Here is an 18,539-nt window from a genome sequence, read left to right on the forward strand (position 1 = left end):
ATCAAAGTCTCTTCTGTCAAGAAGATTACACTCTTGAGGCAGAAGACAGACTAATAAATATGGTCAGCAAAGACAGGGAAGAGAAGTGGGCCATGGAGAAGACTTGCGCTTTTATGCTGAATGAGATGGGAAATCAACAGAGGGTTCTGGACAGAAAACTGATGTGATTGCCTCCACAGTAAGAGGATCACCCTGGCTGCTGTTAGAACAATCAAAGTTACTGTAGTATTCTGAGCCAGAGGCAAGTGGGTTGAATCAAGGTGGTAGCAATGGGGATAATATTTAAATTCTATACCTTTCAAAAATGATATGATTTGCTGATGGAGCAAATGCTGGATATGAAAGAAAGAGAGGAACAGCCCCAAGGTTTTGGGCATTAGAAGGGGGCATCCCCGGGGAAGGCTGCAGAGGAGCAAGCTTGAGATTGGAGGGGAGTCAAGAGTTTGGGTTTCGAATATGCTTCTCATCATCTGATACTGCCTTGTATGATAAAAACACTCAATAATGATTCTATTAGCCCCTCAGGGGCCTGAAAATCCAAACACCCTCAGGGTACAGTAAACAGCTAACTTCACCGTATGACTTAGCCAACTGTAAAATAACAAAGCAATGGTGCAGCCTGTGAACTGGAGAGTTCATGCATGACCCACAGGCACTAACATAAAATGAAAAGTTGCACCGGCCACTGTTGCCCTTGACCTTGAGTTTGTGACCCCCCTACAAAATAATATCAACATCATTGGCTTTTATCCACATTGCCCTTACATTGCCCTTAACACTTACATATTTTCTGCCTTCTGCTAAACTGTGTATGCAGCTGAATTTAGCAGAGCAGAAACTGCACACTCTGCCTCGTTCATCATTATATTATTTGTACAACAAATATTTGGTAAGCCTTTAGTCTATGCCAGTCACAGTCCTACAAAAGACGTGACAGCAAATGTACAGTGTCCAACAACATTTAAGATCACACACTGACCTCACGTATTCAGAGATAATCCCTCTGAAGCTCAACTATGAAAACAAACAGAACAAAACAAAAGAAAACACAAAGGCGCCAAAAGGGTCCTGAGTAGGTAAAATAGATGTTTGAAGTCCGATGTCCACACACTAAGTGTCTGTGCTGAATTCCTAAGACATTTTGCGAGGATGGCCTCTCTTATTTTACACACCATCTTAATGAGCCTAAACATCTGTTTTTCTAGCCCCAAACAGATAAATCAGAAATAAGCTGGTGGATGACGGGGAAGGAGAAAAGCTCTAATAGAGATGGGCACACTGAGAAGAGTTAGATGTAATAAGAAATGCTGTCTTCCTGCCAGAGGAAAAAAAATTAGACACACAAATAACACAAGAATTTTTTTTTATGTGGCAGTCTGAGAAAACTCTATCGTTTCCTGTATGGGCAAGAAGCCTGTCAGAGCTGAATAAACCTGAAGGTGTTGCTATTTTAAAGCACAGTACAGTCAGGGCTGGTCATCTAGTAAAGCTTACATTAAACTCATAAACTACTTAAAAAGGAGAGAGGTCGGGCGCGGTGGCTCACGCCTATAATCCCAGCCCTTTAGGAGGCCAAGGTGGGTGGATCACTTGAGGTCAGGAGTTCGAGACCAGCCTGGCCAACATGGTAAAACCCCATTACTACTAAAAAACTATATATAAAAATTAGCTGGGTGTGGTGGCATGCACCTGTAATCCTAGCTGCTTCAGAGGCTGAGGTGAGAGAATCACTTGAACCCAGGAGGTAGAGATTGCAGTGAGCCAAGTCTGCACCATTGCACTCCAGCCTGGGTGATAGAGCGAGACTCTGTCTCAAAAAAAAAAAAAAAAAAAAAAAAAGGAGAGAAAGCGTGCAATCCACTCAAAAGGCATCCCTGCAAATGCTGAATGTATGCATTTAAAAGAATTTTGTTCTGGGATTTAGAAAGTCCACCCAAATGAAATGCCTCATTCTCCAATAACATTGGATATCTGCTACCATCCCACACTCTTGCCTGTGTGCCACACCCATGGCCCATCAGATGCTAAAAACACACCCCTGGACATGCCTTCCTGCTTACAGAGATGGTGGCAGACCCTCTTATATCACCTGCCTCCTTCGTCTCTCCCATCTGCATTCCAGGGTCTAGCCAGCTTTGGATCTGACTGCCGTGGCCTGCTCTTTGCTGCCTGTACTCACAGGTTGGACTTGATGGCAGAATTCAGTTTCCCTGGTTCTGACTTGGGTGCTCAGAATTCATCATTCCTTGAGTATGATGTGTGCACATAGGTATTAATCATCCTTTCCTCCTGGGCCTGTGTGCCTCAGAGCCCAACCTATCTTTGGCACAAACTTGGCTTATACTTGGATTGGACCTCCAGCAATGCTCATTGGCTGTTCTTATCTTCAACATGTACTGAAAACACCTTTCACATATGAAAAAGACACAACCATTCTACTGTCAATAGGGATGCAAGATGAACTATTCTCAAATATAAGTGTTCTTTTCAGAAGTAGTTAACTCATAGAATCATAAATCTTTGAGTTAAAATAATCCTTAAAATTTGCCATCAGTCTTAATCCGAATACTGCCTACAAAGCTATCAAGCACTCCTGATTTTCATTGGTTTCCCTTATTTTCAGAAATGCTCATTTATGAAACAGATAACTAGGAAAATGTACCCATTCCATAACTGTGATATAGAGCAACGCTAAAGGGTTAATATAAAGATTAAACCAATGACCTTGGCTGTTAAAGTAGAAAAAAGAGCTCACCAGCCACAGCTAGAGAGTCTGATGGTGTGGATTTATATGAACAGCCCACATCACCCATTTTCGCTTAGAAAATAAAGTACTACTTCTCAGTTACAGGACTTTTAGGAGTCATTGCCTATCATTTGAGTAGGTAGAGTCACTACTATAAACTGGGCACATTCAAATAGAGTATAAGGTTTTCATAAGTTTTATAAGTTTCTGAAGTTATTATAATTGTTGTTCAAGGTAAAGGGGGATTGCATTATTATTATTTGCATTATTTAGTTGTATACTCATTAGCTTAGGATTAATTACATTTAGCCATATGACCTGGGTTTTAAAATACCTCCAGACCATAAAATCACTTCTACAAATAAGTTACAGGTACCCTCCATCTAAAGGCAAATACAAAAGCAAGTATCCCAGCATTCACAAATTGCCCTTGCAATGCAACTTTTATTATTTTTCATTGCTATGTGGAAAAACTGAGTCCTGTAGACCAAAAGTGAATAACAGCATTACAATAATCACAATAGAGCTAACAGTGTTGGACACACATGTATACACATGCACACATTCACATATACCAGACACATACACGCACGCACATATGTCAGAGCAGAGTGTTAATGGGCGTAGCGAGGTCTTTTCATTTTCACCTACTCCTCATTTTTTCTTATCAACTGAGGATAAAGTGAGCATGATGAACTCTGAGTAATAATATGACCATGATTTCACACTGACCCTTCAAAACTCCCTCAACCAATGGCTTTCAACACTGCCTCATCCTTGGTTTCAACTTGCATTTTTCAGGCTCCTAAATTATATGTAACATCTTTCCACCACAACTCATTAGTACCAAATGGTAAAAATGATCCCACTTGAGTAATAATAAAGAACAGAATGAGCTCTGAAAGCCAGGAAATGGGTATTCTGGGTGGAGTTTCACCATTGACACCCCTGCAAATGGGGACATCCCTTAGGCCTGTGTTTCTGTATCTATGATGTCAGGGTGGTCACCGAACAATCATGGGTCCTACACCACACAGCTGGTCTGCTATCTCTGGGGGGTTCTAGAAGCTTCCATGCCTTCTCCAATTGAGCCCCCTGCTCAAGTGCCTTCAGGTCCTGTGTAGCCTATTAAGCTAGTTCTTTTCAGACTCCCTGGCTTACTACTCATCGTTCTGTCATCATCTAAGTAGAGGACTTCCTTTGTCCCAAAAGTTTTTCTGACCTGGTGGTTGCCAGAGCCTTGCCTGGCTGCGGTTTGTTGAAACCCATGACTGCTGGGCCCTGGCCTCACCACTACCAAGACAGGCCTGAGTGACAGCTGGAGAGATAGCCCCAGAGCCTGGGATGGCACCTCTGCCTCCCCCTGTGGTGGCCTCCTGCTGCCTGGGCTGTGCACAGCCCTTGTTCCCCAAGGTCACAGACTTAGAGGGGCTTTCAATTTAAAACAAATGTTTCAGGCCTCTTCACAAATCGGTTATTTCTCTTGTGGTTTTCTATAAATTCCTCCTCCTTTACTGAATGGAAAAGTAGCGTTATATTTATCTCCTCTTCCCTTTCAGGGAAAAAATAAGGTAGCATGGGGCTGTACTTTTTCATCTGTTTGAAAGTGTATGACAGATACTTTGGGTCTCTCTAAACTGTCTAAAAAAAAGTGTCAGAAAAACAGCTATTCGATTAGCCTTTCGCATTTCTAAACAAGCAATATCAAATTCCTTTTTAAAAGATTTAATGAAGGAGGTTCCTGAGAATGCTGTGTCTAGACCTAGGTGCTGGTTCCACAGATGTGTTGTTTGATAAAATTAACAGACCTGAATATTCATGATATCTCTATATTTTTGTGTGTATGTATGTGTGTATATATGTATATATACATATATGTATATGTGTGTGTATATATGTACACATATATACACACATAAAATCCTTCAATACAGACATTCTTAAAAGTTAAGTGAACAGACCATGATTTGAAAATGCTATCAATGATATTTTCCCTTATGCATTATAAACAGTAAGTACAGCTCTTACTTCCATAAGAGTAGGGATTGTTACGACTTTTTTTGTGAACTGAATTCAGTATAATTTGACTAATATACCTAGTGATTCTTTAGGCTGAATTTCCTAACAGTACTCAGTAAAAGCTAAAAGTTTTGTCCTTTCCTGAAGAGGGAATGCACATAAAATTAAAAGATAGGATACAATACAGATTGGAAACCTTGTTCTATAATTTTTTAGCATGCGTTGCACCTACTACTTCTACATATTTATTTCTGGGCTGGGGAGTTCTAGGCAGTTGATAGAACTTTCAGCAGAATAAACATAAAGATCACTCCCACCCAAGCTGAAACCTCAAAAACCTATTCTCAATGAGCTTGACCCTCACTTGAGAATACAACAAATAATGTTTTTCCATGATTAAACAGATTTATTTTGTGATTCTTTTAAAGGAGACCTTTAAATGCAGTCGTTTAAGGAAATGTTTGATGGACTCTTGCACTGTTTTTACAGAATAGTAGTAAATCAGTAAGTCAGGCAAAGAACATTCTACAATAAAAAAGGGTCTATTCTGCACCCAGAAAACACCGTCATGCTACCTTTTTCTCCCCACTCTCTGAGCTGATACCACAAAGGTAATTGTACATGCTAACAAGAGGGTTAGGTCAAACCTGGCAGTGTATTCTAGCCCTTTCAAGGGCCAGATTCTTTCTCTGCAACTATTGTATATAACTCACAATAACTTATTGTTCATCTTCTTATTCAGTGATGAGGGTGAACCTCTGAAAGGCATCCATGCAGGGAGGTTTGTTCTTTTTTTCTTTCACTTCTTTTTTCTTTTTTTAGTGAAATAGCTTTGAAAAACTCTAAGCGTAGACATTGTTGCTAAAGGGAACTGTTCCAACTTTCATGATGACTTTTTTCCCCAAAGTACTGTGCGCAATCGTTAATCAGTTCTTCTCATGGGTCATTTTATGTCACAAGAGAAATGTTAGCATGCCCTGAACGTCCTTCAGGTGCTGGGGGAGAAAACAACCCTAGAGAAAAGCGCTGGAGGGATCACGCTTTGTGAACTCTAATCGGTGAAAATATTTTGGGAGAGAAATCCTCACATGTCACACACAGTTAATTCACCTAGATTTTCCATGTTCCTTTTGAACGTGTGGATGCTTTCTCTCATCTGGTATCACCACAGGACACATTGTCCATAAATTAACTAAATGTGCATATGTTTATTTCACAGCACATGTGGTAATAACTACATTTTATTGCACATATTCATGAACATGAATTAAATTAACTTTGGGGAAAACATCTTTCTTGCAGCCAATCCTTTTCTTTAAAAGGCAAAGGATGTTATAAAAGGTGAAATTTGAATACAATGATTGAATTGCATGTATTACTTTAAGTTGACCTCAGGTAGTTAGTTTTGATAAAACCCAATCTGTGCCTCCATAATTCACCATTTTTATATCTATGTTTCGGAATAGGATTCATAAATAATATGGATTTTATTATTATTTTTTGGATCATTCAACTATATCCCAAAACAGGAGTTCAGAGGCCTAATTCTAGCTCTATCTCACACTAGTTAAATGATTTTCAGTATGTTTGTAACAAATCCAAGCTATGGTTTTTTCATCTAAAAAGACTAAATCACTTCCAAACATTAAAATCGTAGATTCTAATAATCACTTCCCCTAAGATGTTTACATACTAATTCCTGGAACCTGAAAATGGTACCTTATATGGCAAGGGGAACACTGCAGATGTGATCAAGTTAAAAATCTTAAAATGGGAGACTCTCCTGAATTACCCAGGTGGGCCTGACATAATCATAGGATTCCTTAGGAGAGGGACATAAGAGTCAGAGTCAGAGAGAAGGCCATGTGACAATGAAGCAAAGATTTGAGTTATGTGGCTATAAGCTAAGGTATGCCAGCAGCCTCTAGAAGCTAAAAGAGGCAAGGGATGAATTCCCGCCTTATCACCAGAAGGAACCAGCCCTGCCAACACCTTGACTTTAGCCTAGTGAAACTGATTCTGGGCTTCTGGACCCCAGAACTGTGGGAGAATAAATCTGTATTGTTTTAAGCCATCAAGTTTTTGGTAATTTGTTAAAGCAACCATAGGAAGCTAATTCATCATGTCAGGGAGAAGCACTTCCCAAAGGTGGTGTGAGAAGCTCTGTGGACACTCTTCCCAGCAAAACAACTATACATAATGAAAATTGTAAAAACAACAACCATTTAAAGTGTCTGGAAGGTATCCTAACAACATATTGAAGATGTAGAAATGTTTATTAAAGAAAATTAACTAAATCTTATTAAGAAAAGCGACTCTCTGGGATTCGAGCCATAACTTGCTCTCCACCTCCAAGTTCAGTGTGATGGAGGTTCTACTGGGTATGGCCAAGAACATGAGTTCATTTTTCTTCTAAATGATAGTAGAGTTACAGTTTCTCACAGACTGGCCCAGGTCACCAATATTTCTTACTTTCTCCTATCTCCTTACTGCAGAAACTCTACTTTAGATAAGTGCAAACAAGAGGTCTGGGGCTCCTGTTCTTCACCAAGCCCCTAACTCATAAAGTGCAAGTTTTACCTCAGGCTTGATAAGTCAAGACTACTGAGTCCTAATCAGCCTCAATCCAAGTTGCTTTTAGGATGAAAAGTTTCATACCAAGAGAAACAATCCAAGAGGACCGGTGGCTACCACCCTCACTAAGTGCCCTATTCATAGACTCTGGTGTTAATCCAAGGGAAGTAGATGCTGTCCCTCCTACAGTTCCAAATCTGCAATCAGAGGTTCTGCCTCTGGGGATTAGGCAGACCTTAAAAACAAAGAGCTCTGTAGCTCTCTCTAAGGGGATTGATTTTATTTGGAATGGAGTGTGAGGAATTTCAAGCCTAAGTGCACTATTGAAAATAATGGAAATTTTGATAGTGAGCAATTAAGTTTATTGCCACCATGGCTATTAATTCCATGATAGCAATAAACAAAATGGCAGACCAGGTAGAAGCTTAACAGAGAGAAAGAGAAATATATATATAGAGACAGTTGAAAAGAGTCCTCATGGAGTTGGAATAAGCCACAAAACTCACCCCAAAGAGATCTGACTTTAATTAGGTCAGACTGTGAACTAATTTGTGACCCAGGACACAGTCATAAACAATAGAGTAATTAGCAAGCAATTCGTGGATGCTAACCAATAGAAGCTGACCAACTAGATGCTTAATAGGGATATCAGGGAAATAAGCAGTAAAAAAGATCCTGGCTAAAACCATCACCACTTTTGGGGGGAGGAGGAAATGAGTAGTGGTTAGGGTGACTGCACATGCTCAAGATTATGTAGCATCCAACGCTATATGCTCTGGAGGAAAGAAACTTAACCAGCTAATCAAACAAGTAAACAACAATAATAATAAGCCCTGGGAGAGGATCAGTATCTGGAGTTGCTATAATAAATTATCTAAAATGTTCTATTTTTGAGGATCATGGTGGACGGGAGGCAGGACTAGATCGCAGCTCTGACTCAGACAGACAGAGCAGCATGTGGAGGTTCGCATTGTGAATTTCAGCTCCAGGTCAACTGCAAGAACAAACCAGCAGTCCCGAGAGGACGCACAGACCCTCTGAAGGAAGTGGACTGCTCCTGCAGGACCCAGGAGACACCCCAAATACTGAATGCCCCAAATGCAAAGTGGGAAAGAGAGCCTCCTCTCCCGAACACACACCCCCACTGGAGAAACTGAAGGTCTGTTTGCGGGAGAAGTTTCCAACCTTACCTGGAGCTGAGTCAATTTAGAGAGCTGAGTGAAATACAGGGGTAGAGGAAGCAGCAGAAAGGCCCCATGAGCTTGCTGGGTCCCCAAGCAGCCCATTCCTGCCTGGCACCACAGGGATCCACTGGGAGGGCGACCAGAGGAGCAGGAGGAGGAGGCAGAAAGCTTCACAGGGGGAAGGAAATCTCCAGCTGTACTTTGTAACAATTTGAATGGGGCGAGAAGCCTCGTGGCCAGAACTCGGCGGAGGGCAGAAATCCACTGAGTAGATATCACAGGCAGAGGAAGAAACAAGCTCTTATCTTTCGCAGCTGGGTGGCGGGTAGCCTGGCTAGCAAAGTTCTCAAGCCTGTCTTGCCCACTGCCCAGAAACAGACTCAGGGCTCTTAGTGGGGGGCACAGTGGGAGTGAGACCAGCCCTTCAGTTTGAGTGGGAGCTGGGTGAGGCCTGTGACTGCTGGCTTTCTCCCACTTCCCTGACAACCTGCATGACTTAACAGAGGCAGCCATAATCCGCCTAGGAACATCACTCCATTGGCCTGGGAACCTCACCCCCATCCCCCACAGCAAGACCCGCCCAAGGAGACTCTGAGCTCAGACATGCCTAGCCCCACCCCTACCTGATGGTCTTTCCCTACCCACCCTGGTAGGAGAAGACCAACGGCATATAATCTTGGGAGTTCTAGGGCCCTGCCCACTGCTGGTTCTTCTGCACACTACCACAGCTGATGCTCTCTGGAAAGCGCCACCTCTTGGCAGGAAGCCAACCAGCACAGAAATAGAGCATTAAACCACCAAAGCTAAGGACCCTCACAGAGTCCATTGCACCCACCCATTGCCACCTCCACCAGAACAAGCGCTGGTATCCACAGCTCAGAGACCCATAGACAGTTCACATCACAGGACTCCGTGCAGACAACCCCCAGTATCAGCCCAGAGCCAGGTAGACTTGAGAGGTGGCTAGACCCAGAAGAGAGACAACAATCACTGCAGTTTGGCTCACAGGAAGCCAAATCCATAAGAACAGGGGAAGACTACTACATCAAGGGAACACCCCGTGGGATAAAAGAATCTGAACAACAGCCTTCAGCCCTAGACCTTCCCTCTGACAGAGCCTACCCAAATGAGAAAGAGCCAGAAAAACAACCACGGTAATATGACAAAACAAGGCTCTTCAACACCCCCCCAAAAATCACACTAGTTCACTAGCAATGGATCCAACCAAAAATAAATCCCTGATTTACCTGAAAAAGAATTCAAGAGGTTAGTTATTAAGCTAATCAGGGAGGCACCAGAGAAAGGCGAAGCCCGGTCTAAGGAAACCCCCAAAAAAATACAAAAAGTGAAGGGTGAAATATTCAAGGAAATAGAGGGCTTAAAGAAAAAACAAAAAATTCAGGAAATATCGGACACACTTATAGAAATGCAAAATGCTCTGCAAAGTCTCAGCAATAGAATTGAACAAGTAAAAGAAATTCAGAGCTCAAAGACAAGGTCTTCAAATTAACCCAATTCAACAAAGACAAAGAAAAAAGAATAAGAAAATATGAAAAAAGCCTTCAAGAAGTCTGGGATTATGTTAAATGACCAAACCTAAGAATAATTGGTATTTCTGAGGAAGAAGAGAATTCCAAAAGCTTAGAAAACATATGTGGGGGAATAATCAAGGAAAACCTCCCTGGCCTTGCTAGTATATCCAAATACAAGAAGCACAAAGAACACCTGGAAAAATTCATTGCAAAAAGCTCTCTGCCTGGACACACTGTCATCAGGTTATCCAGAGTTAAGATGAAGGAATGAATCTTAAGAGTTGTGAAACAGAAGCACCAGGTAGCCTATAAAGGAAAATCGATCAGATTAACAGCAAATTTCTCAGCAGAAACCTTACAAGCTAGAAGGGATTGAGGCCATATCTTCGAACTACTCAAACAAAACAATTATCAGTCAAGGATTTTGTATCCAGTGAAACTAAGCATCAAATACGAAGGAAAGATACAGTCTTTTTCAGACAAACAAATGCTGACAGAATTCACCACTACCAAGCTACCACTACAAGGACTGCTAAAAGGAGCTCTAAATCTTCAAATGAATACTAGAAACACATCAGAACAGAATCTCTTTAAAGCATAAGTCACACAGGACCTATAAAACAAAAATACAAGTTAAAAAGCAAAAACAAAAAATAAAAAACCTAAAGTACAAAGGCAACAAATAGCAAAATGAATGCAACAGTACCTCACATTTCAATACTAACATTGAATGTAAATGGCCTAAATGTTCCACTTAAGAGATACAAAACTACAGAATGGATAGGAACTCACCAACCAACTATCTGTTGCCTTCAGGAGACTCACCTAACACATAAGGACTCACATAAACTTAAAGTAAAAGGGTGGAAAAAGGCATTTCATGCAGATAGACACCAAAAGTGAGCAAGAGTAGCAATTCTTATATCAGAAAAAAAACAAACTTTAAAGCAACAGCAGTTAAAAGAGACAAAGAGGGACATCATCTAATGGTAAAAGGTCTTGTCCAACAGGAAAATATCAGGATCCTAAACATATATCCACCTAAGACTGGAGTTCCCAAATTATAAAACAATTAATAATAGACCTAAGAAATGATATAGACAGCAACACAGTAATAGTGGGGATCTTCAATACTCCACTGACAGCACTAGACAGATCATCAAGACAGAAAGTCAACAAAGAAACAATGGATTTAAACTGTATCTTGGAACAGATGGACTTAGCAGATATATATAGAACATTTCATCCAACAACCGCAGAACACACATTCTATTCAACAGCACATAGAAATTTCTCCAAGACAGACCATATGATAGGCCATAAAAAGAGCCTCAATACATTTAAGAAAATTGAAATTATATCAAGCACTCTGTCAGACCACAGTGGAATACAACTGGAAATCAACTGCAAAAGGAACCTTCAAAACCATGCAAACACAGGGAAATTAAATAACCTGCTCCTGAATGAGCATTGGGTCAAAAATGAAATCAAGATGTAAATTTAAAAATTATTTGAGCTAAACAACAATAATGACACAACCTATCAAAATCTCTGGGATACAGCAAAGGCAGTGCTAAGAGGAAAGTTCATAGCCCTGAACACCTACATCAAAAAGACTGAAAGAGCACAAACTGACCTTCTAAAGTCACACCTCAAGGAACTAGAGAAATAAGAACAAACCAAACCCAAACCCAGCAGAAGAAAGGAAAACTGAAACAAAAAAATTACAAAAGATAAATGAAACAAAAAGCTTTGAAATTTGTCTTTGAAAAGATAAATAAAATTGATAGACCATTAGCAAGATTAACCAAGAAAAGAAGAGAGAAAAATCCAAATAAGCTCAATTAGAAATGAAATGGGAGATATTACAACTGACGCCACAGAAATACAAAAGATCATTCGAGGCTACTATGAACAACTTCATGCACATAAACTAGAACACCCAGAAGAGAAAGATAAATTCTTGGAAAAATACAACCCTCCTAGCTTAAATTAGGGAGAATTAGATACCCCGAACAGATGAATAATAAGAAGTGAGATTGAAATGGTAATTAAAAAATTACCAACAAAAGAAGTCCAGGACTAGATGGATTCACAGAAGAATTCTACCAGACATTCAAAGAAGAATTGGTACCAATCCTATTGACACTATTCCACAAGACAGAGAAAGAAAGAACCCTCCCTAATTCATTCTATGAAGCCAGCATCACCCTAATACCAAAATCAGGAAAGGACATAACCAAAAAAGAAAACTACAGACTGATATCCTTGATGAACATAAATGCTAAAATCCTCACCAAAATACTAGCTAACCAAATCCAACAACATATCAAAAAGATAACCCAACATTATCAAGTAGGTTTCATACTGGGGATGCAGGGATGGTTTAACATATGCAAGTCAATAAATGTGATACACTCCATAAACAAAATTTAAAACAAAAATCCCACGATTATCTCAATAGATGCAGAAAAAGCATTTGACAAAATCCAGCATCGTTATATGATTAAAACTCTCAGCAAAATTGGCATACAAGGGACATAGCTCAATGTAATAAAAGCCATCTATAACAAACCCACAGCCAACATAATACTGAATGAGGAAATGTCGAACGCATTCCCTCTGAGTACTGGCACAAAACAAGGATGCCCACTCTTACCACTCCTCTTCAACATAGTACTAGAAGTCCTATCCTGAGCAATCAGACAAAAGAAAGAAAAAAAAGAGCATCCAAATCAGCAAAGAGGAAGTCAAACTGTCACTGTCTGATGACGATATGATCGTTTACCTTGAAAACCCTAAAGACTCCTCCAGAAAGCTCCTGGAACTTATAAAAGAATTCAGCAGGCCGGGCACGGTGGCTCATGCCTGTAATCTCAACACTTTGGGAGGCTGAGGCCGTGGATCACCTGAGGTCAGGAGTTCGAGACCAGCCTGATCAACATGGAGAAACCCCATCTCTACTAAAAATACAAAATTAGCCATGCAAAGAACTTGAGGAAAGGCATTCAGGGGAAGCAACCAGCAAGGCCAAAGACCCTGACACCTGGTGGGTTTGAAAAATAGAGAGGAGGCCAGTGTGCTGAGTAAGCAAAGAAAGAATGGCATGAGATGAAAAAGATTAGCAAGGGCCTGAAGATAGAGGGCTTTATAGACAATAGGATATAGGATAAACAAGGAAGAGACTTACATATTCCTTTTTAATAGCAAGGAAAATATCCCAGGAAGTTCTGTAGCAGATTTTCCTTTCAACTCATTGGCCAGAATTGTGTCACATGTGCATTCCAATTTTTAAACCAATTGCTGACAATAGGAATTGAGCTACCATGATAGGGCCAATGACTAATCGAGTGTCACTTGGATGATCAGTCACCCTGAAGACCATGGCCCCCTGGGAACTGCATACAATCAAGGTTCTGATCGCAAAGAAGAAGGGAGGAGTGGCTGTTAGACAGGCTCCTGATGGAAAGTGCCAGAGAAATCAATGTTTGTTATCAAGTGGAGGTACCAGGTAGTCAGTTGATTGTGAGTTCGAAATTCAGGGTGTTGGATGAATGGCAAATGGCACATAGCTGACATTTATGGTCAGGAACTGGACAAGGTCACCTGGAGAGACTGCACATAGATTTAGAAGTCAGTCCAGTATTGAGATCAGAGAAAGTAAAAGAAATAAAGGATTGGCCAGAGCTAGATATGGGAAAGCGTTCATCATAAAAGCCAAGAGAGAAAAGTTTTCCAAGAAGGAATTGGACAACTGGATCAGTTGTGGCTGTGAAGAAGGTGAGTATAATGAAAACAGGAGAAGTGCACATAGGATCTAGCAATATTAAGATTGTGGTGGCCTTAACAGAGCAGATTCAGTGAATGGTTAAATAGAAGCTTGAAGCCAGGTGTGATGGCTCATGCCTGTAATCCCAGCACTTTGGGAGGCCAAGGCAGGAGGATACTTGAGGCCAGGAGTTCAAGAGCAGAATGGGCAACATAATGATATCCCTTTCTCTACAAAAAAAAAAAAAAAAAAAAAAAAAAAAAAAATTTAGCCAAGCATAGTGGCACGTGCCTGTGGTCTCAGCTACTCAGGAGGCTGAGGTGGGAAGATTGCTTAAGCCTAGGAGGTTAAGGCTGCAGGGGGCCGCCACTGCATTCCAGCCTGGGCAGCATAATAAGACCTGTCTCAAAAACACACAAACATACAAACGAACAACAACAACAACAAAAAAACCACACACACATAAACAACGACCACCAAAACAAACCAACCAACAAACAAAAACAGAATCTTGATAGAGTAACCAAAAAAGAGAAAGATGAAAACCAAGGAAGTATTTTGAGGGTTTTTTGGTTTTTGTAATTTGGGAGTTCACAGAACTTGCATATATGTTGTCTGGAATGACACCATGTGGAGAAAGCCATAGATGATGCAGAATAGAAGGAGTTTAACTGTAAGAACAAGAAGCCTTGGAAAGGTGAGGGTGGGTAGGATCAGAGTAGGACTGGAAGGATTCACCTCTAATAGGAGCAGACACATCTCTCCCATTTCAAAAACAGGGAAGGCGGAGACAATATGGGCACAGAGACTGAGGTACATAGATTTGACGAGATGAAGGCACTCTTGTCCAATCTTAGATTTTTTTTTCAATGAAGTTTGAGTCTAAGTCATCAGCTATGAATAGGGAGGGAGACAGTGTGAGAGGTTTTGGGAGAGAGGAAATGTGAAATCATCATTTCAAAGACTCAAAGGGGGACTTTATTGGGGAAAACTAGTAGGACTCTTTCACAGTACTAAGGGCCTATTTGAGACCTGAGATTGCAAATTTAAAGTGCAGCCAGGACAACAGATGTGATTAATCCCTAGGCATAGAGAAAATGGCTAGTTAGGCTCATGAAGAGTTGGAGTCTAGCCAGGTAAGTATAGGGAGAGTGGGGCCAGAAAATTGAGCATGTTTTCAATTAAATGATTTTAGAAATGGGTCATGAATTGTAAGCTGGGCAAAAAGAGAAGCAAGGTTTGGGGAGTAGTGAAAATTGTGAAAGAGTGACAGCATCAATGGACTAGAGGTTTCAATAATTAAGGAATAATTGCAATGGAGATGTGAGGGTAAGGGAGTTGAAAGGAGAGGTGGTTGTGACCATTAGACATATTTCCACTTTGAAAGATTAGGTTGCTCATATATTATTACTGGATGTTCACTGCAGCCTTTAAAAAAAGATCAAAGTAACTGCTGAGCCCAGCTCGCTAACATAGAGTGGAATTATGTGTGGCTAAGAAGCAGCCATGTGATTAGGGAATTGATAATGTGCTAATTCAGTGATGCCATGGTAAAATGGGCCACAGAACATTAGATCCGAACAATACAGCAACATCACAGCATAAGGAAAAGAGCTGGGGCCTGCTTCAAACCCAGCCGTGACATGTAGCAGCTGTATGTGTTTCAGACTTTCTGACCCCTTCTGCATTTCAGATTATCCTTTTAAACTGGGATATGGCTACCTCCTTCACAGGGTTGTTACGCACATGAAGAAGGATGATATATGTAAAGTGCCTGTAAATAGCAGGTTCTCAGTAAATATTAATCACTGTGAAAATAAGGAGCCATGTCCCTACTGCTGCATGGCAGTTTTGGAGTCACTTTGGGAAGCTTGTAGGTGTTGAAGGAATGTGACACTCAGAAGGACAACGAAAGGATTCCCCTTGTAGGGCCCTCATGGATGAGGACAAATCCTGGGTTGGTTATTGCATTGTATCTAATAATTCTGATGATAGGATTAAAGTCCTGTTTGTTGGCTATTGACAGTGTAGAGGTCAAAAATAAAATCACAATACCTGGGTTAATTTTCTAAAATAAATGGTAAACCCCAAGCTATGAGAGATAGCATTGTTCAAGATGGTATGGGGTAGAAGACCTATCACTTGCCCACCAAGAACAGGCCTATAGTTCATAGACAGCATATGGAAAGTAGAGCTCAGTGTCCCTAAATGGGTTCAGAAACCATCCTAGTCTTTACCTTCCTCTCAGCTCCCTCTCACCTCTCCTGGCCCTCTCCCATCACTCTGGCCCTCACCTGCCCCCGATTTGTCATTCGATTGTTCTGTCTTCTCAGATTCACTTGGTTTGCAGCATCTGATCTCTCTTTCCAATGGTCTTCTGCTTTCCTCTTGAGGGACTGCCAGTATCCACCCTAGCCCCAGGATCATTTTTTTTTCTCTTGTGCTTTTCTCAAAGCCCCTTAGAGGGGCAGCTGGGTCAAGAAGAGTGAGGTCTGCCACTCATGTGTGTTAACCCAAAGTTCCTGGTTCTTCAGTATTCCCTGGCTTTGATGATTGCAAAAGATAGCCTGGAAGTATGCAGAAAGGAAGGATCAACCATAGTTCAGAGATAGGTCACCACCGATTGAACAGGTGGGCAAAACAAAATTCTAATGGTAGTAAGCTGCCAATGTTTAAAAATATAATGTCCTGGTGGCCTTAGAAAATCCTTAAAAGGTAGGTAAGGATCTATTGGAGCTTAGAAAATGTAAATGCAAACCAGCTGTTTGCCAGCAATGTTGCTTTCAGAGTATTTGCATTTAGTCTTTCAACTTTGAAATTCAAATAATATGAAAACTTCTCTATGACATGAATCTATTAAATCTGAGAGGTTGTTGATATGGCTTGTTTGAGACCCATCAACTAATAAAAAGCAGAATGAAAGTGGCATACTTTTAAAATGTCTTTCCTAGTATTCTGGGATGAGAATAATTTGGATTTTCTTCTGGTGACTTCTCAAATCCTTACAATGCCATTTTCTAAAATGATTGAATAGGTTTTTGATGCCTTTATATCTCATAGATCATTTGACTATTTAATAATGTTGTGTTGTCTATAATAATAAATATTTTTCTTATAAAATTTCTGCAATCTGGCTGGGCGCAGTGGCTCATGCCTATAATCCCACCAAGGCAGGTGGATTGCTTTGAGCCCAGGAGTTCAAGATCAGCCTGGCCAACATGACAAAACCCATCTCTACCAAAAATACAAAAAAATTGACTGAGCATGGTGACCTGTGCCTGTAGTCCGTCCCAGCTGCTCTGAAGGCTGAGGTGGGAAGATGGCTTGAGCCTGGGAGACAGAGGTTGCAGTGAGCCGAGAACGAGCCACAGCTCTGAAGCCTGGGTGACAGAGCCAGACCCTGTATTAAAAAATAATAATAAAAGTAAAAAATGAAAAAATAAAATTTCTACAATCTAGCACAAATCATTTTGGAAGTAGTTAAAATATAAGTTTAAAAAATAAAATGTATAGTTAAATCTGTGTTCGTTTATTCATTCTTTTATCTCTAGCATGTCGCATGGTTTCTAACATTTACCAGTTGAATAAATACATGAATACACCAATTATTAATTCATCATCTTCTGAGTTCTGAGTATTATACATAAAAAAGCATTTACTATTATTTTAAATTAATTTCATTTGAAATCTTGAAACTGGGTAATCTGTCTCTAGTTGACCAAAATGGTTCCTCTTGACTATTATAGATTGGTGAAAACAGCCAATTTCACAGGAACTGTCAAATAACTTTCAAAATTGGTAAAAGTGGAGACTTTAGGACAAATTATCTGAGGATGTTTTCTCTTTCTCTTTCCTTCCTTCCTTCCTTCCTTCCTTCCTTCCTTCCTTCCTTCCTTCCTTCCTTCTTTCTTTCCTTCCTGCTATATTACTATGTTACTATTATTATTACCAAAGGATTAGTTAGTCAAGATAGAGAATGTAGTTTTTAAAAATGTAAAGTTTTTCATCATAAAAGTAATGCATATTTATTGGAGGAAATTTGGAAAACACAGGCAAGCCAAAAGAAACAATAAAAATCACTGAAAACGTTACTTCTGTAGGATACCTCTTTTTACACACTAATATGTCATTCTCGTCTATTCTATACATACATGTTCATTTCTGCAGTCATGGATTCCTGCTACACATACCATTTAAACATTCTTTTTTCACTTCACAATAGTCTGTACGTTTCACTCAAAAACAGCATCTCAATTCACGCCATTTTTATTACTTTAGAAATTTCACGTTTATGAAAAAATATTGTTCTTATATCTCAGTGATGACAGATATGGCCACTTTCTAATGGGTCAGGTGTTAGTATAAAAAGGAAATGAGGGAAGCCAGTGAATTGCCTGATGGGGAAAATCCAGCATTCATTTCTCACTTACTATGGTGGGTCTGGACTCTGGAAACACCGACGTCTCCTGCTCTTGCTGGCTGTTGCATGTAGTGTCCTTAAGCTTCTTCTGTTATGCTCAGCCCCGGAGATCTGGCACATGGAGCCATAGTAACAATGCGTTCAGCCAGGTTTCCTTAGCTACACACTAGTGACAGGACAGGCCGCTGCCCTGAAGTGCCTGCCACTGACTCAGGGAGGGGGCTTGGAACACACAGCGGGAGGTGGGAATGGCTTCTGCCTCACCCAGAGGGGCTGTCGCCTTAAAAGGAAGTCG

The 18,539-nt window shown here is 40.5% G+C and overlaps 1 protein-coding gene across 2 annotated transcripts in view; it reads right to left on the reverse strand.

Moving 5' to 3' along the window:
- The window catches only part of LMNTD1 (lamin tail domain containing 1), a 212,253-nt gene extending 193,914 nt beyond the window's left edge, over window positions 1-18,339 (reverse strand). The window contains exon 1 of one of the 2 annotated variants that reach the window (XM_032159042.1): window positions 18,255-18,339. In XM_032159042.1, the coding sequence (XP_032014933.1) occupies window positions 18,255-18,312 (58 nt within the window). In that variant the 5' untranslated portion in view covers window positions 18,313-18,339. Of the gene's footprint in view, window positions 1-8,529; window positions 8,896-18,254 lie in introns of those variants that run through there. The other variant, XM_058442598.1, reaches the window with a different exon arrangement.
- Window positions 18,340-18,539: the final 200 nt, after the last annotated feature.

This window comes from Hylobates moloch, unplaced genomic scaffold (genome assembly GCF_009828535.3).
Source record: "Hylobates moloch isolate HMO894 unplaced genomic scaffold, HMol_V3 SCAFFOLD_8, whole genome shotgun sequence".
Lineage (NCBI taxonomy): Eukaryota > Metazoa > Chordata > Mammalia > Primates > Hylobatidae > Hylobates > Hylobates moloch.